Source organism: Cydia pomonella, unplaced genomic scaffold, assembly GCF_033807575.1.
Source record: "Cydia pomonella isolate Wapato2018A unplaced genomic scaffold, ilCydPomo1 PGA_scaffold_186, whole genome shotgun sequence".
Lineage (NCBI taxonomy): Eukaryota > Metazoa > Arthropoda > Insecta > Lepidoptera > Tortricidae > Cydia > Cydia pomonella.
Genome location: NW_026907827.1, coordinates 371,062 through 396,919, shown reverse-complemented (window position 1 = coordinate 396,919; position 25,858 = coordinate 371,062). Strand labels below are relative to the sequence as shown.

Sequence of the window (25,858 nt, the reverse complement as noted above, 5' to 3'; positions counted from 1 at the left end):
TATTTATGCAAGAACTTAGTTTATTCTTAGTCAGCAAGCCCACCCATCAAGAATACACCTATGGCAGCATATTTTATGATGTAATTTGAAATCATCTCAAGCCGGTATTATTCCGTATGGCAACTAAACTGGCGTGTGCTGCAAAATGGCATTCCACGTGTAACCTTGTTAGCGGAATAAATGCAAGTTAGCAATGATTCCATTAAATATTACAGTGAAACCACGATATCACGAATCCAATAAGTTCGTGTTAAGATGCTGACCTCACCTAAATTGGGTTTACTTCAGCAATTTTTAAACAAAAACAACTTGATTTCGGAAAGTAAGAAAAATATACGTTATTGTTCATTATATTTTTATTCGTAAAGACGTCCCTAATAAACGATTTGATGAAATCGCTTCAATAAAAAAATGGGAACTCATGTCTAAAATCTTCTTTAAGCAGTCCTAAGTACTTATTCATGCAACCGAGATGTCTATAATTCCTAACACAAATACATTACTTTCATACACAAAGTATAGACGATTCATATTTTACGTGCATTTTATTTTTTCATTACAATCAGTTTTCTGATTTTCTGCATAAACGGCATTGCCCCTCGCATACCGCGATAATGCTTTCCGTTCACTCAGGTAAACAAATAAACAGTTAGTGTCCGCTGAGGCGTGCTGCGAGACGGATCTGTGCCCGATATTATAGGATATACCGAGATTAATATTTGTTCGTAAAATAAACTGTAAATAAGTATAGTGTTTAAATAGTTGTTTATCGACCTAAATAAGGCGTTTAAATAATTTTAATGGGGAACAAGCATATGAATAAGCGGCGTGCTAAAAAGCGCACATATTCAGAAAAATGGAAAAAAATGAATGATGTCATAAAGTAAGTACCTAAATGTGTATTTATTATACGTATGTTTTCCCGCGTAATTTTTAAGTAGTCTTATCATGACTTTTTATTCAACAGAAAAAGAAAATGTCTGGCCCAAGGATTGTTAGGTGACCCGTCAGGAATTAATTTGCATACGTAAGTAAATCTACTTTATTTCCGTTGATCCTTAAGTAGGTTTTCGTCTTTCGGAGAGTATAAAAAATCGAAATAGGTAAAGAGTTAATTAAAGACTGGCTTGTCTTGACGGGGACACCCCTCGTGCCCCTCGGTACGGTACGGTATTACGGTTTTTTTTTTCGAGTTACGGAAATTGAATAATTTTGAGACATAAAGATGATAAAAGAATACGTCTGTTTTTTGAGCTATACAGATGAAATTTCAATTTTCAAGTTTTGGAGACTAAAACTGTTTTGCACTGGATAACCTAGAAGGGAAGCAATCGTTTTGTTTCGTCTTAATGATTAATAAGGCTACTTCGAGTTCTAAAGGTTTTGGGCTTTGAAGGGAATAGCATTTTATTTCGTGTTAATAAGGATTTTGTCTTGTCGAGATTCGAGATATCGAGATTTCACTGTATATACCACACCACTCTAAGCTAACGGTCAATATGTCTTTATATCTTTGCACTAAAGTTTAAGAATTGTCAGTGCGCGAGGTACTTACCTACGTGCATACATCGATATGCACTTGCTTTACAACAAATCAATGATCAAGCATAAGCAACCTGCTCGATTATGTGTAAGAATTAAACATTCAGCACTTTTTAAAATTTCGTGTCGTATTATAAATAAATAGTATTTCTTGTTTAGTTACACAGAGTTGGACCAAGCAATTTCTGCATTTTGTCGTCAGACTTGAAGAAATGCCACTTTTGACAGTCACGATTATATCACTTACAAATAAAGATGAAATTCATGACTTGTTATTACAATCAAATTTGCCTCCTGGTGACTGCAAAGCGCTCTTTTTCAGCCCGCACCTATCTCATGGCTTACACAGAGAAAAAAGATTATTTGAGGGGGAATCCTTACTTTTGTACCCGTCGCATTTTCGCGCGGCGCGCCATATTTTCTGTTACCGTCTAATTTCCGTTTAATTATTTTTCTGGATTTACACCCCCTCTTAGTTGCGGGCGTTGCGTTTGGGGTTGGGGGGGTTAGTTGCGATCGCTCCACTGAGATGAGAAGACTGTATTTGTGTGTGAAGTGGATTTAAATTTGTCAACAAAAGCGTATTCCCACTTAAATAGAAGTTACACGTTTGCCAGTATGGTTAATAAAAAGAACTTTATAAAACGGCTACATAAACGACAACTCAAACAGTTGAAAAGGAAAAATATGGCTATTTGTCAAAGGTATGTTTTTCAGAAAAAATGTTTTTATTATCAATTAATTGAAATGCGAGAACAGCTGCCAGACACCATTACCATCAAGCGGGCATCAGGGGTCGTGGGTATAAAAAATCTATAACAAATCGAAGGTACCCGTTCTGCCGTATTAAAACGATTGAGTACAAATTGCTTCACACATATTATCGCAGCCAATCAAAGTGCCCGGACGAAATCGTAAACACACGTGACGCTCAACTGACACGTTTGGTAGTAAAGCTGAAATGTCGCTGTGGTCACGTCTATCGTTTACGACGTATTCTTTGTTTTCAACCGACGTCTGTTAGTAGGTACATTTTAATGTTCAATATAACTCTATGTTCAGTTGATAACTTTGTGAATCCATATAGGTAATGTCCACATCACAGTAGTTACCAGTTGAACATATTTAATCCTTCGTCACGTTAAGGTATTGGGACCGTGCGAAGTGCATGGTGGGGGTAAGTAAAGCGATCCCAGCGCATAAGGTGGTAAAAATTTGAACTAACTGCGGATAGCGTCTAACATTTCGTACAATTATATGGCTCGAAATGAAACTTTGATTTACGATTACTCCTGAAATATTCATTTAAATTGTATGGTGTAAGGGACCATTGTAATCTGTATGAAATGCTTAATATAACTAACGTATTTATTTTGACAATTGTTAATAATGTATCCATGTAAATAGCTTTGCAAATGCCACGTATTACGTGATCTTTTTCTAGAAGTTAAGAATGGATATAGTAAGTTATCCTTAAAAGATAGACATTTAACATCGCGGACTTTTTTGTAGACCTATGAATGAGCAACAACCCCACCATACATTGTGTTGTTATAGCTCAAACGGATTAGGCAGCGTTTTCGTTTAAAGCTCCTAGCCAGCGTGATTTTTTCCGACAACATCGTTATATTTCAAACAATTTACACAAAACCTTAACAATACTTAAACCTTCCTCAAGAATCACTCTATTGATAGATGAAAGTCGTATGAAAATCCGTTCAGTAGTTTTTAGTTTTGGAGTAGTTTTATAAGATGTAGTGAATTGACGTTTTCCCCTAGACTTGCGGACACTAGGTTGCGTAACAGTCGTGCACGCTCCCAATACTTAAAAAAAAAAAATTCCTATTCCGCATGTTTTACACTATAACCTATAACAAATATCCTAAAGTTGCAAGCACTACCAAGCTATCATATACAACAATTGAAAGGACACAAGAAAAATAAAAGTGCACGTAGTTTGTATGAACTTTACCTTTATCGTGACTCTACAATATCGAGTTCCACTCACAAAGAATATCATTGTAATTTTTAATTCTATGGCCAAATAAAAGTATCATAAATCGAAACCCAAACAAAAATTTAGGTACAAAACTGCCCTGGCGGCTACGTTAAATAAACCAGGCCACCCACCGCTATTCCGTGAAGTAATTACATTCGTGTTCCGTTAAGCTTCCTCCTCCCGCAAAATACCGTAAAACTGTACCTACTCAGTTGTAAAAGTTCTAAAAGTGTGATATTTAGATATGAAAAATGATATGGTTTTTATAGAAATCAATTCTAATTTAAATAAGTGTAAAAAAAAATCACCCCTATTTCTTTCAGTTGTATCCTTCCTACCACTGCAACATTTATCGAAAATATATGACACTTTACAATCTTTGTCACAAACGACTACAATATGATTTGGTTTTCTTGCTTTTTGCAAATTCATAAAAATATCCCTGAATTCCTAAAAAAAATAAGCCTAAATGCCGCCTAGGTTCCTACCATTACCCCGCTCTCGTCCGTATAGTCAGTGCGGGGCAAGTCGTGTTGCTAGACGGACCTGTGCTGCGTGGCGCGTGCGAGCAAGCGAAATTATTTTTCTAAATTAAACTGCGTATTTTGTTTGAATAGTAGTTTGTAGAACAGACATACCCTTTTTTGTCAGTGGATTAGATAGTTTGTACATTTTTAATTATTATTGTTTTAATTTGTTATGTTTTAACGATTTATTTACATATGGACATAAAAAAATAGTGTATTCAAGATGGGTAGTACCCAGAGAAGAAAAAAACGTAATCTTAAGGAATATTACAAAAAAAAAGGACAAAATATAAACAAGTAAGTAAGTGTTTATCTATATTCATGGTTACTTATGATTTAAGTAGGCAGTACTTTCTATGGTACGCAGGTTTAAAAATATTTACTTAGATATATAAAGTACTCCTATTTATAAGTCATTTGCTGTAGGTCTTGCGAAGACAATAAATAATTATAAAAAAAAAACTTTCAGTGGTTACTTTACTATAAATCCATAGAAAAGTACCTACTAGTTGAATATTGGTAATGATAACACTTTTTTAATCTTATTACTCCACGGCGTATCTGTTTCGAACGCAGAGCTACCGCAGGGCGCTGCGAGCTCCATCTTTTGCAGCGGGTGCGGTGAGGGGTATAAGCTCCGCCCACACGCGCGAGGTCGTTAGCGTCGGGTGCAGTCTTAAGATCGTATATCGCCTGGTCAAAAGTGGGTCGTTTTGGGCACTTAGTAGAAACGGTCAGCGGCAGTGACCGTTCGCGGAACGGGAATGTCTGACAGTCAAACATATTTGGCAATACCATGAACGTCCTAGTTTTATAACTTTTTAGTTTTATAAGTTTGACGTTTATGCTGGAGTTTATGCATAAACGTCAAACTTATAAAACTAAAAAGTTATAAACAAAGTTATACACACGTTAATAAATAAATGTAGATACAATATTATAATCTTAAAAACTAAAAATCTCTTTAGTCTTGCTGCGCCATCTGTTGTAGGATTCGGCAGATTCCCACGGAAACGAAATATCACACCCTTCGGCGAGAAGTCCGCCCTCGTGATGGTCTCCAGCAGCGGCCGCGGCACGCGCACCACGAACGAGCTGTTTTTTTGTTTTTATTCATTGGGTATTATAACTATCAGAAGATACGGATGTCAATAGAGCGGTTTCCACGTACAAATATGGATCATGAGGTTAATAAAAGATGATTATTTCATCCACTTACTAGTGTGACACTTCGCTTAAATATTTAATCTCAAAATATTGTGTTAAATCTGCGTAAGCGCACGTGTTACATGATCGCTGTGATGTTATCCTCACATAATGTCTGACGTTCATGCCATGATTTATCTTTTTCCTGACAACCCGTATCATTCAACGTGAATGATGAATATGATGATGTGTCAATACAGATTGTTTATTGCTATGGTTTACGTTGTTTTTTGCGTAAATGCTGTCACGTAGTAGGTATACAACACAACGTAGGACCATTTCTTAAAGTATATCAGTATAAGAATACTTACTAAAACTATGGTATAAATCGTATGTTTACCAGTATCAAACTCCCGATCTAGCCCCACCCCACAAAATAATCGCAATGCAATTGTACGGAGGTACCGGTACCTACAATCCCCAAAAAAGAGCGTACCTACTCCAATCCTAAATGGCAAACGCACTTGAAACCCCTCTGGTGTTGCAGGTGTCCATGGGCGACGGTAATTGATTACCATTGGGCGATTCGTTTGCTAGTTTACCTCCTATATAATAAAAAATGTAATAAACTTACTACCTAATCATATATAAGATCATAAAGGTTATATTCTATTCTTGTCAAATTATAATTAATTAGTACGATAGATTGTAGATACATTATACGCGATTTCCAAGTGATAATTTATGCGACAAAAGTCACTTTCTACCATTGTTATAGGGAAAGTGGAAGTGGTTTACATTAACTCACATATGAGTAATCGGTGTCAGACCGTCGCGTCGATATTTCGATCTCTTTTGCTGGAAACGTGTTGCAATCTTTTAAGTGTACATCACACTGACGCGAAAGTAAGCACGAATTTGTACCAGTTTTCGCTTTGGAGAGCTCTGTTTCATAACGTCGGTAAAGATAACCTATAGAGTACGTGCCTATAGATCGACGACTGTCAAAGGACCAAATAATTGAGCGCCTTAAAATAAAAATAAACTAGCTTCGCACACTTTTGACCTACTTTCAGGCAATTCATATAGTCAGGCAAACACAATTTGTCAGTAAGTAAGAACATCAAAAACTATAATCATCCCTTTGTCTTTGCTTTGCTGTGCTAGTGCGTTAGACAAAGACGGTATGTGATTATCTCTATGTTTGATGAAATGAAACAGTCCCTGACCTGACCAAACTATAGTTACTAAATTGCTTGACTCACTGGAATCGCTAAGAATTAGAATTCGAAGAAAAATATTGGCTACAACGGCGACATGCCTTTGTGAGGGAAAAAGGCAGGTTATGAACTGGTTTCATCATAGTGTGCAGCTACCTTAAGCAGTCTGCCAGTGTGTTGTATACATAACGGAAATCTGAGGAAATGATTCAGGCGTCTCGGATGAGTATTATGTCTGACGCCGGTTTAACTTAATGAGTAACAGAGTGAGTTCAATCCAGGAGAACGGTTAGAATTAGAACGTGAATCACACAACACAAATACTAAATAAACAATACATATTATAGTTACCGTCGCACTAAACTTATCCCAGGATACTACTCTGTTCGCTCTATATCTGAACTTACTTTTTACGCATTTTTTACGATGATGTGTAAACAGGGCTATAACCGCGAATATCGAAGTTCGCAAATTGCGGGCATCTTTCTTTGTCACTCTTTAATTGCGTTTTAATTGGAGTAAAAGAGAAAGACCCCGCAATTTGTGAATTTCGGTTCTTGCGGTAGGTCCTCAGGCCCAAATTGACGTTTTAAGACATCTATTTCAGTTTATATTCTATATTGGTACACAAAATGCATAGTGCTCCAGACATCAGATAGAAAAAATGTAAAACGGATATCAGATTAATAGTAACCGGAATAACCCCTCGTGTTATTTATCTTGCTTGTGACACACCTTCGAAATCGTGATAATGTTTATGTCTCATTGGTTCCGCAAGAGTTGGGTAACGAATCACTTTCACTGAATAATATCTAAAGCTCGAAGTGTTCGAGAAAGCTGCTGTACTAGACTTTAAATCAATTTAGATTTATCAGGCTAGCTAGGAATATTCCTAGCATTGATTGTGTTACTGCAGTTGGTAAATATCAAAAATACTGCATTACAGCGGGAAACATTATATTATACTTAATATATAAGGTGTAACAAAAATAGTGGCGATCCGTTTAAGGTATCGTGTTTTGATTAGGAAAAAGGGGAAGATTTTTTTTTTTGACGTGAACAATTTTTGTTCCATGCATGGAGGGTTAGCCGACTTGGACGATGTGCACCTGTCCCATAGTGTCTTTTTATAACGGGTCAAAAAAAATCTTTTACTCTTTCCTAATCAGAAAACGATACCGAATATATTTTTGTTAGACCTTGTTTGTATATGTAAATAAATTTCTTGATAATATGACTTTCTGTCAATTTTAATATAGAGCCTTGATAAGTTGCAAACTTACCAATTTTAAGAGGCCGATATCGATTGTAGTCCCAAAAATGTGAAATTGATAGATTTAGTCGAGGAAATTGTACACCTTTTATTAACTGTTAGAAATAACAAGTACTGGTTTATATTAGCACGTCTTGTTATCTTTCATTTTAATCAATCCATTTTTAGAAGACAGACTTACTTAATTAGTAATGTTTTTTTTTTCTGATGGACGTTTAGGGAAACGTGCGTGAAGCACTGATCTTAAAGCTCTTATTTGTAAATTTCGTAAAGTTTGGACTGATAAAAATGGTAATTTTGCATTACATGTATCCTGTACTTAAACGTTAATAAACTACATTTTTGTTATCATAAATTTGAAGTAGTGTAAATGAAAGTTAGACGAAATCAATTTTCTTCAGAAATTACTTCAAGACAAGTGGCAATTTCTCTGAAAATTTACTTAATTTCAACCTAATTTTGATACTTATACAGTTTACAAAATTTGCTTATAAATGATCACTATAATTTTTTGATGAATTTTTAACAACCGCCCCTTCTCATCATATTTACCGGTGCCGCACGCTCGTGTCCTTTAGTACCGCGGGAGCGCTTGTAGAGGTAGGAGCTATGCCGCTCGGCTCCGTTTGCTTCTCTTATTTGTAATTATCTGATTTGTAAGTATTATACTCCTAAAATTGGCATGATAGATAGATATGATTTGTCTCAATTTGTAGAGGGTCCTCACCAACCGTCTTACGAAACTACTTAGTATTTAGGCTCGTTTGAATCGTATCAACAAGAACTTGACACGAGATGGTACTCAGGGTCTGATGATGAAGCCGAAAGGTGGCCAAGAGTACTCGTCAACCAGGCCGTGAAACCACTTTGTGTTTGGGCTCGTTTTATTTGTCTAACAAGAGATGGTGTTCAGGGTATGATGATATTGATGATGAATCCAACAGGTGGTTAAAATTCAACCAGTACCAGAAACCAATTAATATTTAGGCTTTCTGTCTAATCTCTTATATGATGGATATATCGTGTATGATCGTATAGTTATCTTATTTCTAATAGCATTTTATAAATTTTGATTGCAGTTTAACCTTGTAACGAGAAATGGGGAAAAACAAACTATACCAATGTCTCAAAAAACGAAAGCGACGGAACTATTCTGCTTTACAGAAAGCAAGAGAAACTTTCAGGTATCTATTAATATATACAGAACTTAAATATAAATTGTGCTTCTCCGTAATTTTTTCAGTTGTAATTGTCCTGTCTTAAATACCACGAAGGTGTTGGAGTAACTTTTCAACAATTTTAAGCATTTTACTGATCTGTTTGCAATAACAACCTCAAAAGATATCAATGAAATCTAGACACGCGGAAGCGTGTCCAGCCAAGTTCAAAGAAAAAGGAATTGGCGACGCAGCAACCGTGTGTATTGAAACATGAAATACGTATAACATGAAACATTTCGAGCTAATTTTGACCCCTTCACAACTTGAAACCTATTACACACACATAAAATTTGGCACATTAAGCTTTAGCCCCGTAGATTATCTGTGATATAAAATTTCATGAACGTAGCTCTAACGGTTATTGATAAATTAACGTTTAAAACCGGCATTTTTGTAACTGACTGACTTATAGATCAAAAACCTAACCCACTTCCATGTGACCCAGAAACTTGAAATTTGGTATCATGGTAGACTATTAGGTGTATACTCGTATGTATAGAGGGAAGAATCTGAAAACTGAATATTATTAATAATTCGATGAAAGAAAATCATACAGGGTGACCTTAGCCATTGAACAAACCCTGAAATCCCACGTAGGGTTACTTCTCAGGAATGCTCTGACGTTAATATTTTTTAATTAGAACAAAAGATAAAAAAAAATTTTTCGAACAAAAGTTATTTGCAATGATCGACAAAAAAAGAAACACACTGTGTTAATCTTTGGCAGTGTTTTTGACAATTTGTTCGAAATATTTGATAATGATGACATTTTTCAAAAGTCAAAAGCTTATTAGTGTCATAAATAAAAACGATAATCAAAAAGGTTGAAGGAGATTCCATGCTATTCTTTGAAGATATTACCTTAGGAGCTACTAACACATACAGGCTGCTCCAAAGTAAAAAATGGTAATTTGTTAATTTCTTCGAAACCGCTACACCGGTTGTAATGATACTTTGTACACTGGTTCTAAATACCCTAATGCATATGTACATTTCGGCTTTGTCCAATGGCTATAGGGACACACTGTATATTCATAATTATTAGATTAATTTAGACTTATAGATCAAAAACCTAACCCACTTCCAGATGACCTAGAACCTTAATATTTGGCATCAAGATAGACTATTAGGCGTGAACAAAGAAAAACTTTTGAAAACTGTAAAAATTTGACAATTGACCGCGCGTTGGCGAGGGTCACCTTTTTAAAAGTTTTATTTTTATTTTTAGTCTGTTCGATTCCCATGCAACACAAGCGAATTAAAAAAAAACTGTGAATGCAGTTTTGTTTCTTTTTAAAATTAATAACTTAGTTAAATAATGTTACCTTGGAGTATAATGAGCTAACTTAAGGTTTTAAGGCACTTTCCCTCCGGAGCCCAATACATTTTTCCACACTATATATTCCAAGTATATTATATATTTATCATCAGATATGAATTCATCAAGAATGTACAACAACGATTACATACAAAATTTATCGAAACTTATTTTAACCCACCTAAAGTTCTAAAGTTATGCATAAGTAGCGAAAGTATCAATACTGTTTATGGCGGTCACGTTGTTTCGTGCCCACTTGGGGTAGGGGCCGGCGTTCGGTTACGTGTAAAAGTCGCATCTATGCGAGTTTTAAAATCGATACCGGGCTCTTTAGTGTTTTGTGCTAATCTTACCTAATAACTTTTTGCAGTCAGTCATTATTACGAGGAATTTAAGGCTAATGAAAATGTCAAACAACATTAATTGTATGCTGGCTCCAATATAAGTCACATGACTATAAATTATTGATGTTCCAATCGCGTGACCACCTCAACGACTGGCCCGTTTAAGCTTCATTTAGACGGTTCATGAACTAGCGTGCGATTTTTGTTACATTGCGGGATTTGGCATGAGTGGTGGGGGGAACTGACAGAACGGGATAGTCTCATGTATCTTTCATTAGGAGTAGCAGACAAAGCGTTATTATTGTTTGTCCTTGTTACAGTTTATTTTATTTATTCCACACCGTAAATTTTAGTATGGTTTCCATAAATCCATACTTTATGGTGGGCAACATATAACCCGACCAAATTACGGAGTTTGTTTTTGGTATGTCGTCAGGAGTGTTAAAACGTGTTATTAATTTTGTCGCATTGCGGAACATACGCCCTCCCTCACGGGTCACGCCCTCCCTCTGTCCCTCACGGGTCTACGCGTATAGCACATCTATACGATCCTACCGTCTATGGGTTTGGTCGTTTGACTGAAATCGCAATGCATCATGCAAGTTCTTGAACCGTCTCAATGATTCTTTATAAAGTGCGACTCACATCAAACGGCTGGATCCAGATCCGTTCAGACGTGTCCTACTAAAGTCAAAGGAATTGGAACCTTATATACATCAGTAACATTTTATATTAATTTTTTATTGTTTTTTTTTTATGAGATCACCTTGTATTATTTATTACTTGTAATGTAAGCAATTGTGAGCTATCATGTAGGTAGCTAAATAAAGTTATTTTTAAATTTAAGGGGTAATGGCAGGCGTCTTCGATTGCCCGCTGCCTTTGTCGCTGCCATTTCAAAGTGTAATGTAAGTCCTGTGAGGAAGGTTCAAATTCCTTTGACTCCAGCCGTTTAACAGTGACATGAGCGTTGTATCAATGTCGCAGGGTCAAGCTCAAGGCTGACCCATCAGACCCCATGCTTTCGAAAGAAGATAATTTATATTACTATCTACTGTTTCTCAAATTTCGAAAATATAGACATTAGTGATTAGACTATCATTGTTTTACTTACCATAAATGTAAGTATTTTTATGTATATTAATATGTATACCTACCACAGACATATTTCAATAGACTGCGCAAACGCTGAGTTTTGAGAGGATAACGCTCTCCGCTGTTTTAGACCGTAAACCATTACTTTCTAGAGTTTATTTCTTATAAATGAGTCAATAATTAAAAAATATATATGAATCTTCATTTTATGCACATCACGCTTAAAGTTAGATTTTTCCTGTGACTTTATAGTTTCTCCGTAAACTACGACATGCTATTTTGCGGCTTGTATTCCTGCTATACGGATATCTAGAATAAAATCGTTTTTCAACTAAAAAAAGCAAAGTCTATAGGGCTAAGATGGTCGGCTCGGCTCTTTATCATGTCTTGTTTGTGTCTACGAATAAAAATTATTCTATTCTATTTATCACCATGCCTGTCACGTTCTAACAAGTTTGTAAGTGCGAAAGTGACGGGCATAGTGACAAGTGATAAAAATGGGACCATGCTGCCGTCGCAGGTGTGGTGTATAGTATAATGCGCTATTTTATAACCTTCATTACCAGGGCCCGTACATTTCATGCCATTAACGTAAAAATTACGTAATTTTACTACAGATTTAGATACTTATTGACGCGTATAAAAATAAATACTTGTTACGTAAAATACACTGTTAAAAATCAAAAATATCTAATATTTGATAAACTAATAATCTATTATTTAGTTGAGTGACAATAAGATGAAAGTCAGTTAGACTTTTCTGTACTGATTGTCAAGTATCTATATCTGTTATTCAGTTAACTAAAGAGGTTGACAAATGATTAATTATTACGAATATACTAATTGGAATCATACTCTATGTAGCGTAACGTCATTTTTCCGTCAACGGCATGAAATGTACAGGCTCTGGTCATTACAGACTTGTACAAGGATTTCATTCATTATTTTCTAGTAAGTATGTATGCCTAGTCCTTGAATTCGTTTTCTGCTTGATAGAAACACGCTGGCAAATTTTTTCTGGATAGAGATTTGCTAACAATTGTGTTTTTCATCATTTTAGAAGTACTACGGCGAAAATTAATATGAAACTTACTTCATTCGACAGCTTTTAAGTAAATTTAAGTTTTTGTTTAACCTTTTATTGATACGTTAATTATTTCATTTATTCATTCATTGTCTACCAAATGTGCCCACTTCTCACCCCAGTCGCCACTGTCGCCAGTACGCTCGTGACCACTGTCAGCGCCGGACCTGTGTTACTTTAGCCGACGTTTCATAAAATGGGTAATCACAGTATAAAAAAAACGAAACGCAAAAAGGCACGGCTACGTGAACTACGAGAGCATATAAAGAATATAAGGTGTCATAAACAGTAAGTATTATATAGGTACTTAGATTTATAAAAATAATTCGCGCCGTATGTTTGATTGTATTTACACGTGATTTAAATAAGTAGTAATAGTACATTGTGCAACGAGGGGGGTAAGTGAAATATAGCAAGTGAGTGTCTATAGATTGTGAGGCTTATTCTTAGGCAGAAGGGCTGCAACCTGACTGCAACTTGTATGGGAACTGCGCGCCGAAGTTACAGTTGGCGTGCAGTCGATTAATAGCTATAAAAATTCCTAGCATTGATTGATACATTTCAAAAATCCAAGCATCAACATTGACTATAACATTTACCTACGCAATACTACAGAGCGCGCAGACTACATTGCAGCAGAAAACATTACACCTTCTTAAAATTATTTGCAGTCATTACGAGGAATATAAGCCTACCTAATGAAAATGTCAAACCATATTAAAATATTGGCTAAAAGTCACATGACCATAAACAATTCATGTTCCCATCGCGTGACCATCTTGACCACTGGCTCCTCCGTAAGGAACGACTCGCATCAAACGGCTGAGGCCGAATGGCGAACCACGTTCGATCTGTTACCTCTCTGTCTCACTTGTAAATTCGTACGTAAGTGTGACAGGGAGGAAACACGTCGAACGTGGTTGGACACCTCATACTTGAGTCACAAGAATTAGAACCTTCTCTTTACAGTTGTTACGATCTATATGTAACTGGAATAAGGCAACCTTTGGTGTTGCCATTTAAGATGACGCATCGTAAATTTTGGCAGCAGAGTATCTCGATTTATCTCAGCAATCACAAAATTCAGAAAAAAAAATAGTTTGGAAAACTTGTTATTCTATTCATGGCATCGAATTCATTTCTGTAAGTAGTTGCCGTTACACGATTAGTGAACTTTTATAGCAGAAAATATCGTATCAAATATGCCTCTTTTTAAACAAATATTTTAATTATATAGGCAAATGTGACTGATTCTAGCCTTTAAATTTTCCATGTAGTTTAGTCTAAACACGCACTCCAATACTGTAGTTGTAATTTTTCGATTAATAATTGTTTTTTTTACTTTAAACGGTAAAACGCTTTTATCCGCACACGACCTTATAGAATAAGCTAGCGCGCGAGCGTTTTCGTATAAAATCAGTCCCCCTTCCAAACCGCCGCGGGTATCGTCAGCGTGAGACGTTTGTTGTGTGCCCACACGACTGCCGTAAAAAGTTTATGCGTGAGATAAATAGCAGTGTATAAAATGGGGAATAAAGCCATTAAAATGAGTAAAAGGAAAAGAAAAGCTAACATAAGTGAGCATTGTAAGAATATGGTTAAGAAAAGGTGAGCAATTATCATTTATCACACCGTCTAATTAGACGTAATTTTTTAAAGGATATTGTCAAAAAGTTTAGACTAAGGGAAAACCGCTGAATTTCGCGAGGATAAATCTCTACATCTGCATTTCATAATTAACGCGCTGTTTTTGGCTGTAAACTTTATTTCTTCCTAATGATTCAATAAAAACTATTTAACAAAATATACATCATGAATGTTCATTTTATGTACAACTTATTTAACGTTTGATTTTTCCTGTGATTTATAGTTTCTCTGTAAAAAATAAAATTACGACTTGCAGTTTTGTCGCTTGTATTTCTACTAAACGGCTTTCTCGATAAAAATATTTTTTAAACTGAAAAAAATGTTTTTACAGGCATTACAAATATAACGTAGCTAATGTTAATTGTTTAATTATTTCTCAAGTAATCGAACATTATTCAACATTTCGTGCGCATGGCCAGCAGTCGTGTGCTAGCTTTGAGACGAGGAGTGTCGCTCCTCGCTCCGTGCCTCTCTTACACTTGTGTCTTGTGCTCGGTCGAAGTGCTATAATATCAGATTTATTGTGGCTTAAGACCATAACTACAGAGGGTTGATTTGGTTGTGGCACTGACGTGATTACACTGATTCAATAACGCATAGACGTTTTAATGTTTCAAGTAAATGTACACGGAAAAAACAGTTATGTTCAATTTACAGATAATTTGTAAAATTTACAGATATATGTGTTAAATTTACAGATTTCTCTGTAAATTTTACATAACTATTTTTTCGTGTAGTGTTATCATAATATGCTTTGGCTCAGCGATCCAAAAAGAATCTTGGCCTCCGAGTGTTATCATATCAGTGTGAATTTATGAAAATTGTATTGTGTTCAGATAATGTTATACAAGTAAGTTATATCAATAAGTGAAAATGGGGAGACTAAAGAAATCAAGAAAAAATGCAGTACAAAAGGCTCTGAAAATGAATCTTGTCTTGTAAGTACGCTTATGTATACATATGTAATATTAAATATCTTTTGTATAGAGAAATCTGAATATTAACTAGAAATAGATCGTATGAGTTTCCATGCATGTTTGAGAAAAATCAATTTAATAAAAAAATGCTTTTTAATTCCACATGTGCGGAAATATTGCCATTTTGTCCGTAATCCAAAACATCACGTTGTGGTGCTTTATAGTCATAATGCCGGTTGAGTAAACAGAGGATATTATAAATGTGCTATCCATACCACGGCGACAAAAGGGATTGTCGTCCGTACCTCGTATCGTATTTTTCACTAAGGTCACTGTGGGCAAGACCGTCTACAAGGCAAGTCCGTCAACACATTATAACTTTTGAATTAGAAAGAGTTTGCCGCTTTGGCGTCGAGTTTATAAGTCAGTTTTTCGCGCTAGTTCCCTCACTCTAAAACAGATGGCGCTGTGACAACGAACTTCAGAGCAATCCGCGTAAACAAGTCATTACGTGTATGGAACTCGAAGTGATAGTGCGACAGTCTCTGCAAATAAAATTGTTAAAAATAGTTTGTGACAAAATTTTGAACCGAAATTGACTACGTAAGTAATATAAGACCCGGCAATCTTTATTATGTGTTTAAATTATCAGATATTGGCTTAGTTTTGTAATTATACGTTCCATCATTCATCACATTAAAATTTTGCTAAGTTGGAAAGTCCGTCTACTATGCACCAGGCAAGTCCGTCATATGCCGGACTTTCCGTGAATCAGAGGTTACCAACTGTTAAATGGCTTCAATATTTTTTATTACGATTTTATAAGGTTACTACAGATACGCATCTTTACGACATTGCGCATGATGTTTGTGTTTTGTGTTTAATAACAATTTTAATTTCGATACTACTAAAGAAATGTGTTCTTCATCCTCAGCACTATGTAACCGAAAATACAAATAAGAAAATACCTATTAAGTAAATAAATAATGGCCGCAAACTAAGCATAGCTTAGCTTTTACTATTGGTGCTAGGCGACGACATATATAAACTTATATAGATAAATACATAAAAAACAAACATGACTGGAGGAACAAATATCTGTGTAGATTATACAAGCAAATGCCCCTACCGGGATTCGGATGATCATCGCCTTCATATGTTATATTATTATACCTATGACACATATTATTACCCTTTTTACTCCTCTTTAATTTTAGAATACGGTTGTACAGTCATGTTTTCTTGACAGTTTTGAAGATTAAAATCATTGCAGCCATATCAGTCCGTACGTATTTTTTATTTCGGAACATTTATTGTACTTATCGTAGTTTAGGCGTTTTGCCTACACCGTGATACAAGGTTACGCGCCACGCCAACGCTATACCGCGCGTGCCACGCCGCTATGTGACATGGGTTCTTCGCCTTACTTATCCTGAAAATTTACGTATGTAGGGTACCTACTTGTGTTCTGGAGTTTGATTTGCCAATCACTATTTGATTTAAACTTAAACGGTGTTCGTAGTTTAAAATTGCTACTACTATGAGTTTATTTATGTAACCCTCTTTGATCTCCGTAAATTTAAAACAACGAGTAAATTTAACACGACTATTAGTATTTTATTTGAGAAGTCCAAAAAATAAGTACGTATAATTATTTTCCAAAAAAGGTTTACCACCCCATTTACGTAATATATGCCGGACTTACCTTTTAATAAGAAAAATTGTGTTTATTTCGAATCTAAACCCTATATTAACAAGTTTAGAGTACACTTTTCATTGTCTTGTTTCGTTCTTTGTAAGGATTCGAATACGAACACATAAGTACCTATAGTATGGCTGATATCGTTACTAGACGGACTTACCTTAAACTACACGGGAAGTCCGTCTACTCGCCGAATTTTTAAAAATACTATTGTTTTTGCTTAATTTATGATTATAATGATCTGTCACTATAGCCTTACTATTATTTATGAAATTCTTCATCGTATGTGATTACAAGCGGTCACGTAAGTGAATAATTAACGGAGCTAGAATGTCTACCCTATGTGTAATAAATGTTTACCCATGAAAAATACTATTCCTGCTGTAGCCGTTGCCATCAATATATTTTATAAATCACGCTGCGCGCTCAGTCTTCGCCGAGCGCGCTTAGAGGACGGACTCTGCGTTCGATCGTCCGGCGTGCGTTTCGTTCGCGATATAGATAGTTCCGAGTAGTCTGTACACTGAGCCAATAATTTAAACCAGTAAGTACATTTTTTAACATCATATTTAACAACCGAATTTCGCTTATGTAATAGATTTCTTGTTTAACTATTCTTAGTAAGAGAGCTTTATATTAGCAAATTGATTAGTTACTTATTTGTATAGACGATTTATTTTTATTTTTAGGTAGGTATTTTCCTAGAATAGACCGTGAGCATTTGACTATGGGCAGAAAACGTAAGAACCAAACTTTTGGAAAAGTGAAACGCAAATCTGTGGCGGCCATAATAAAAAAGAAGAAGCAAATGGAAATGTAAGTATTTATGCACTCTTTAGCTAGACATACATATATGACAGTGACATGTTATAAGAATTAATCATGATACTTCTTGCAGGTGTAATGTGGATTTAACGACTCCAAAGCCTAATAGGTATTTATGATTACTTTAACAAACCTACTATTTTAACTATGTATTTAATTATTTTTCATCACACTTGCTCGAAAAAGATCTTATTTCACCAATTTCACAAAGGCCTATCCTATATTATTTTGATTTAAACCAACACGATTTTCATTCATAATTTCATAAATAAACAATAATAATAATAAACGTAAGTTTACGCGATTAAGTCCCGTTTTAGTTAAAAAATTATGAAATGCCTATATTGTTCCCACGGGAGTTATGGACTGTGAAAAAAAAGCTTCCCAGGGAGTCCTTTTTTTATTATGTCACTTATTCATACAAACCAAGTAACATAAATGAGTTCTACTTTTAAAATACTGACGTTTATAATTTAATATTTTTATTTATGTTTCAAATTATTTGATTTGATTCATTTAACAGCTGTTTAAAATATTTTACATAATTTTTAATTGTGGCTGAATGCCGAATAGGCCTTCGATGCCTGTCAAGAAATTACAAAATGGCGGACGAATGATTGATATGTCACCTTATTTAAGAATTATTTCGCTTACAACTTAGATTTTTCTTCGCAAGTGTGATGAAAAACATTGTGTGTAACTCCGGGGGTAAGAATGTTGCCAACTAGGCAGTCTGCGGCTGTCGGGAATTACCACCCTTGTATCCAAAATTTCACTTACCCCCCTCGTTGTACAATATACTATAACTTCTGATGTTTTGGACGTGATTTGATCTTATCGATGAATTTATCACAGTAATTCCAATGCAGAGGTGAACCTGAACAGTTCTTATTATTTTACTCGTCTTTGGGTAGGTATACGTATGTATATTTTCTTAACACATAGATACACTCTATTTACTTCTACCATGCATATTAAAATGAAATAATGATTGCCCATATTACACTTAAAATAATGTTGCTTGCTATGGAAATTGAAAACTATATTAATATAAATATTTAAATGAACCGCATCGAGGGCGCAAAACGTAATCTCGTTTGGGGCCAGCCCTTCTCTCTACGCTCCCCAATTCACCCCACCTGTTGAAAACTCTTGCTGCAAATCAATAGTTAAGTCTGCCTGGCGTAACCTAGAAAAGTCCTTTATATTTGAGAGAAAAAAGCTGCTTACAAAGCGTAACTTTATATAATTTTACCAAGCTAACTCTGTCATTTTCAATGCCAAAGTTGGGAAATGTCATCAGGAATGTCAAATTTATATGAAAATATGACGTTTGAAACGACTCTCCCTCACTATGTTCTATCCAAGTGCTAGCCTTTAAGGCGCAGGGTAGGGCAAGGCATTTTCCATACGAACCTTGTGCAAGTTTTATTCGTTAGTTTTGGCACTACAGCATTTAATTTCATTTTTTGCTTGTATATAAAAAATAATTAAGGAAAAATACTACATCAAGCTCTATCTAACAGAAAAATAAGCATATTTAGCAAAAATAACAACTGTAGCGCAAACACAAACGAGGAAAAACGCGCACAAAGTTTGTATGGAAAGAGCTTGCCCTACCCTTCGCCTTAAGTTCATAAATTATTATATTTGTATCTAAGTTACATAATGCTTCCTCCAAATGTTTCTAAGGAAACTAACCTAACAAAGCAACATCTCCAGTAAACGACGAAATAAGTTTTTGGCAACATTTCATTTTTAGTCCGTTAAGAGTTTACCCCTGTTATATCAATTTTTGATTTTTTTTTTAAATATTTAATGTCTATAAAAATAGGTACAAAGTTCTCTGTTTTCAAAAATGGATTTGGCTCTTAGCCAACGTTTTGGTACTTTTATCGCTGACTGTACTTTTCTTACCCCAAACACAATTAGATTGCGTTTCATCACAGAGTTATTATGGCTTCTTCCTGTGTCCATCGTCAGATCAGCTCGATGGTAACATAAGACATATTACATTGTCACTTGTCACACGACTTACATAATTAAGTATGTACCTATGCAAATTTTTGACTAAATCGGAAATCGGGAAATGAGTCAATTTAGCTTTCAATATTTGACCCACACTAACACACTATAAGCGGCACTTGCACCATCCCACTAACCCGGGTTTAACTGGCAAAGTGTTAAATTGTACAGGTAACCATTGTACCTCCAGGTTTAACCGGTTAACCCCGGGTTAGTGGGATCGTGCAAGTGGCTCTAACTACTTAACGTGACTTAACTAACCAACTAACATACAAACTAATAAGGCAAGTTAAATAAAAGCCTGTAAAAAAGGTTGTTGTTGCTATTTTTTACTTACTTTAATGCCTACTTATAAACTTTATAGAGCGTAGGATAGGTCAGTTTGGGCAGGTAAAGCTATTATTATAAATAGACACATGTTATAAAAAAAAGATTGTATTCGGACGCATAACTAGGTATCAGAATGACGCCTTCCTCCTGACGCTTTGTAGTAAGTAAGTACCCCATTGCCTAGTAAAACATGTAAAGACTAATACGCACAAGCATAGCACGAGTACGCATGTGTGCGGCACTTCCGTCACAGCTGTCGGCGCCGGCGCAATGAGGTCATTGAGTTACTACTCCGATACAACTGTCAGAGATGTGTTAAATTAAAGAATATTATTTTCCCATACACACTATTTATCTCATATGAGTATAGTACTCCTCCGATGTTTATTTAGTTGCAATTAATGGGCTACCAAGGGGAATTCGCTGTTTTTACGTCCCTAAGTATAGCATGCTTGAACGTTATTTAAACAATAACGTTCTGTATGCAATACGAGTATTTTAGCTTGGTTCTTTAATTGAATCAAAGGTAATACTGATATTTAAAAAAAAGATATCGTGGCATTCGATTTCATCCCGTGAACCCTTTTCTCCAGCTAAAATCCTTATAAACTTCCTTAGTATCCAACGCTTAGACATGAAACTTTAACCAACAGTGTATAATGATGTAAACTACAATGACATTTACCGATTTTTCAATTAAATAATTATATAAATAGTTTTTGAGATTTCGATACTATTCAACTTCGTGGGTTTCCCCCTTCCCCGGCTCATGGGTGTTTTGCGCGAGCGACGAGGGGCCGAGGGGCCGAGGGGCAGTCGCGTCTTGGCTGTTGGACGGGGAACCTGTGTCATTCGCGCGCACAATTATTGTCTAATAGAATTGAGTGAGCGAAAGGACTACTAATTTGCTTGTGCGAATTCAAGATGCCGAAATTTCCAAAATTGAAACGTTTACAACGACAAAGGCTCATGGAAATAAAAGCGTACGTACTTACTTTCATATTTTTCATCATATACTCGTAATTTTATATCTGCATTATTATTTAATTAATGTAATTTGATATTTACTAGATGGCGGTTACGCGCGTACATACGTAAAGTTGTGTGTGTGTTCACTTATCTCTGTTACTTGTCCTGGCTAGTTAATTTAGATGTCTGGAGATGATTACTTACCTGAAAAATAAAGATGCTTAAATTAGAACATGGGATTTTTATTTTGCTCCATAGGTACCTATATATTCACTAAATGGTAATGCAGTGCCCCACGCCAGCGAATTCACTAAATATAAATACTTATTACATTACTTTTGATTGGACTATGGATACTAAACTTGTAATCTGGCGACTCTGGAGGCGATGTTTGTTTCATTGGCACCTTTAAAATCTACTGGAATTACAATTAAAACTTTAGGCAAACGTAAAAATTAGGTTTATAAAATACATATTTTAAATTGTGTTTTTTTGTTCCAGGAAGGCGGCATTTCGACCTAAAACCCTAGCATTCCTTTGTAAAAGAGTAATCATTAAGTAAGATATACGTTTTATACAATTATTTCATAGTTATTATTTGTTTACAGTTTAATATTTTTCAAAACACCATCTCGTTGAATAATAATAACGCTCTTTACCCAGTTTAATTTGAAATTATGTTTGTTTAACTAGTTCATTCTTTATTATAAAATCCAAATACATATACTTAATGGCTTTGTATTTTTTTTAATCTTATTCTTATTCTTACAGATACAAACTCCAACCCGAGAAAAAGAAGTTTACAACTCCTGAGACATTTTCCGTTGTTGGTGGAAAGTAAGTCGCAAAGTATTATTTTGTTTTATGTACCTGGGCATTTTCACTTAAAACTGTACGTTTTTACTTTTCTCTTTGTTTCAATCACTAGTCCTCGTGATTCTGAGTCGAAATAACCCAAAAGTGGTTAGTAAAAAAAAGTAAAGCACCATATTTACAGAAAACCCCCACCTAGAGTCAGACCAAGATAAATTGGCAGCGATTTTGATAGCCCAGCCTGTGCACGTGTTAAGTAAACGTCATAATTTCGTAGAAGTTTGAAGTTTAAGATAATACTTGCACTATCTTTGCTGCCAAAATCGCTGCCAACTTATCTTGTTCTGACTCTACTCTATTTTTATCCTGTTTTATTTTTAATCTGGGTTTTTACTTACAGACCTTTAAGAAAGAGATCAGTAAAACCACCACCAGCAAAGAAAGAAAAGAAAGGGTATGTATATGTTGCGGTCAAATATGATTAACAAGTCCATGGTTTTAACGTATTATATTATAAGTATAGATAATAGATATACTAAATATGTAGTTCTTTTGTTGCAGAAAAAATCCAGAAAGCCTAGTGGCGCTTTGCCAAATTGTCATACAAGAGTAAGTTTTTACAAGCATTCGTTTGGTGTTATTGCTCTGCGTGTACAGTTTGTCAATATCACTAACATTATTTTTCTTTCTGACAGATACAATCTTTTACCTCAATGCGAAGAGACTGAACAACCGGCATCTAACCAATTACTAATTAAAAAGTAAGTTGGTTTAATTAGCTGTTTCATCAGATCTAATTTATAACGTTTATTGACTTCTTATGAAATATTTTCAAATTGTTTAGAAACGCACCTTCGAGAAAACGGGGAAGACCGCGGAAGCCAGAATCAACTAAGCCAATTAGGGAAACAAAACAAAAAAAGAGGGGAAGACCACGTAAAGATCAGATAGCTTCAAATGAATATGGCGAACCTTCCATTAATTACTCGACTTTTCTGGCACAATCACAGGATATAAGGTATGAGACGATAAAGTTAATTTTAAAACATATTTAAATACAGGTCTTGCGTCAAAACGTCGTAAATAAAAGTACCAAATAAATTCACGATAGATCCGGTTTTAAATGTGTTCAAAACGCAGAAGCTTTACAACTTAATAATGCCGGAAGCATAAATTGTGTACAATATATTTCCTTCTCTTTCTTACTAACATAAATTTACGGTTACAGAAACATTAAAGTAGAACAAGACCTCTTCTTGGACCGGCCTCCTGAAGACGTAAGTTTTTTTTTTTTTAAGTATAGTTATTATTTTACTAATAATTCTTTGTATATATACTCGTATTTACAAACGTTGCTTTTGCTTGTATATGTTTTGTAAAGTACAATTCATAAAATACCTACATTGCTAAGCTCGTTTGCTTGTAATCCAGCTCAAGATTTATAGCTTTTGTAATCGCATTAAGATTACCTTCTCTATAAGATCTAGCTTTTTAATAATATTACTTCTAATTGCTATTGATTGAAACACGTTTTTAGTCAATGATATTATTCTTATATTTTATTTTTCACAGGATCCTTTACAACAAGGTGAAGATGAATACACAATTTTGATAAAAGAAGAACCCATCGACATTGAACATGATGAACTTGCTGGGCGTGTTCCCATCACTATCGATGTTCCTCAGGCTACAGCTCAAGGAATAGTTATAAACCCAATGGCCCAAGTAGAGGTACCTGGTCCTTATGGCCGGATTACAGAGCCAAAAAATATGACCGTAGTCATGGATGAATACCAGATATTTGCCAACAGTGTAGCTGAACAATTACGAGCATTGCCTCCTAATAGAGCACTACTGCTGCAACTTGATATTCAATCTATGATCGATAATGAAAAACAGCTTATTGGACATGAAAGTTAATGTGATACGTGTAAAAAAATACATGTGATATCATAGTTTATTAATACTGACAGTGCTCAAAGACTGATTATATTATTAGACTGGTTAACTTTCATCAGTGATTAATATTATTATTGCATTTCTTCAAGTGTCCCCATTTATATTTTAAGTGCATTGTGATACTCTTTGTTTAATATCTTTTAAGTTTTTGTATTGTGTAGCTAAAGAACTTTTCTTTTTTCGAAGGAAAAGAAGATATCGACACTAAAATAATTGCATTGTCATTTGTGTTACATGATCAGGTGTCGGCCATGTAAAGTAAATATTGTCAGAGTGATTTTGTTCAGTTATTTAAGAAAATAGCGTGCATTCAAAATGTTCGTTGTATTCTTGACTGCCAAAATGGTTTACAGAATACATTATTTTAAATTTAGTAACATGTTTTTTATTGCACCTACCCAATGTTACTGTCGTCCAATAAGATAATCAGTTAACTGGAATTACAAACAAGTTGTAATTAATCTTTGAACTAGCTACTAATAGATAAACAGGCAAATAGCTAAGGTACACTCCTCGGTATATATATGTAGTGCAAAAAGTTAGCATTTGTAATAAGATAAAGGCAGTTTGAATTGAGGAACTTAGAAGCTTTTAGAACCTAGATTGAAAACCTTCAACTAATAAATACACAACTTTATAGTTATATCATTACCATAATAATAACGCAACAATAAACGATGAAAATATGAATGCACATATGCTTAGTTTGTAAAGAATAGATCGAGTTGCAGTTGCAATATCAAACTAGCCGCCTTTACAATTCCCTTCTTTCGTCCTTGTTCCACCTTTGCAGATATAGTGGGGCAAATGGAATGGCGCAGCGGACGCTGTCAGGCTTACAGAGCTGGCGTCAGCACAGACAAGTTCTTGGCAGAACCAGTGTAACGAGATCTCTTGATTCGTATTAATTAAGCATATTCGGAGATCACACTAATACTGGATAAATTATACCTACGATGGGTCCATAGTAAGCGATGGGAATACATTGCAGGTATGCCCGCCGAAAAGTCCTTCCTCACGATGGTGCCAGTTAAAAAAAAAAGGTGCTGAGGACCACGCTTTATTAAAAACAGATCAGCATTCAGCTTATACGGAAAGTATTATGTAATAATACAACTGTCGCTGATTGAATATGAAATACGTTTCAAGTTAGTTTTTGTAATGGATGGATGAACTAGCAGCCGTGTTAATAAGCAAAGTTATTATACTCGCAACAAACATCCAAAAATAGGAGGTCGAATATTTTCTACTGCAAGAAAGTTTGAATCGAAAGCCCGTTATCAACACATCAGTGTAGTGTTTTTGTCTTCAAGCCATCGAACCTTATGGAATGAGGTAATTTGTTCCCATTGACAAAATACCAGCATTTAGAGATAAGATACACTAATGAGGAGCAACTAATGATTTTTCACACCCTACTTTTCATTACTTGACTCACACACGATATAGAGCAAAGTATCATAAATGCATAAAGTCATCAAAAATGTTATTTACTCGTGTTTACTCGTACACTTTCTTTGTGTTAAGGTAGTCTTAATTTTTTTTTCGGAACTGAGATATGATTTTGATGATCTCTCTCTAGTCTAGGTTTCTCTTTTTCGATCTCAATTTAGGTAATTTTCCTCTCTGGATATTGACATCGTCGAAAATGCTTTTACATATTTTGATGTAGGTATATTAACCATAGCTAACATAGGGGATGTTAGACTTTTTTCGATTTTTTTTATTTTTGTAAAAATTACGAGTTAAAAACAGATTTCATACAACTTTTACCTTACCTTACCTGGATCACCTTTGTATTTGATTATGAATAAAAGTTTGTTTCGACAACTTTTAATGGTGATTTTGAATGATAAACAATCATTTTTTAATGCTGAAACTTTTATTATAACTAAACATTCTA

At 34.9% G+C, this 25,858-nt stretch overlaps 2 protein-coding genes across 10 annotated transcripts in view; one reads left to right on the top strand and one right to left on the bottom strand.

The window, feature by feature from the left end:
• The window catches only part of LOC133533636 (uncharacterized), a 279,945-nt gene that overhangs the window by 35,116 nt on the left and 218,971 nt on the right, over positions 1–25,858 (bottom strand). The gene's annotated exons all lie outside the window — the stretch shown is intronic.
• Positions 749–24,328, top strand: LOC133533632 (uncharacterized). Of its 7 annotated transcripts, XM_061872643.1 has the most exons (11): positions 17,409–17,578; positions 17,724–17,850; positions 17,933–17,968; positions 21,685–21,741; positions 21,955–22,020; positions 22,397–22,450; positions 22,558–22,605; positions 22,692–22,757; positions 22,841–23,014; positions 23,225–23,273; positions 23,569–24,328. In XM_061872643.1, exons 2-11 carry the CDS (start codon positions 17,762–17,764, stop codon positions 23,914–23,916), a joined length of 987 nt encoding a protein of 328 aa, XP_061728627.1. In that variant the 5' UTR covers positions 17,409–17,578; positions 17,724–17,761; the 3' UTR covers positions 23,917–24,328. The 7 variants fall into 7 exon arrangements, with proteins under 7 accessions (XP_061728626.1, XP_061728632.1, XP_061728629.1 ...); XM_061872642.1 differs by lacking the exons at positions 17,409–17,578; positions 17,724–17,850; positions 17,933–17,968 and adding exons at positions 749–883; positions 968–1,027; XM_061872645.1 differs by lacking the exons at positions 17,409–17,578; positions 17,724–17,850; positions 17,933–17,968 and adding exons at positions 4,299–4,365; positions 8,787–8,891.

Coding starts and splice junctions, on each gene's coding strand:
- LOC133533632 (XM_061872642.1), top strand. CDS start 801: ATGGGGAACAAGCATATGAATAAGCGGCGTGCTAAAAAGCGCACATAT. Junction 22,021..22,396: donor TTTTCCGTTGTTGGTGGAAA/GTAAGTCGCAAA, acceptor TTTTACTTACAG/ACCTTTAAGAAAGAGATCAG. Junction 23,274..23,568: donor TGGACCGGCCTCCTGAAGAC/GTAAGTTTTTTT, acceptor TATTTTTCACAG/GATCCTTTACAACAAGGTGA.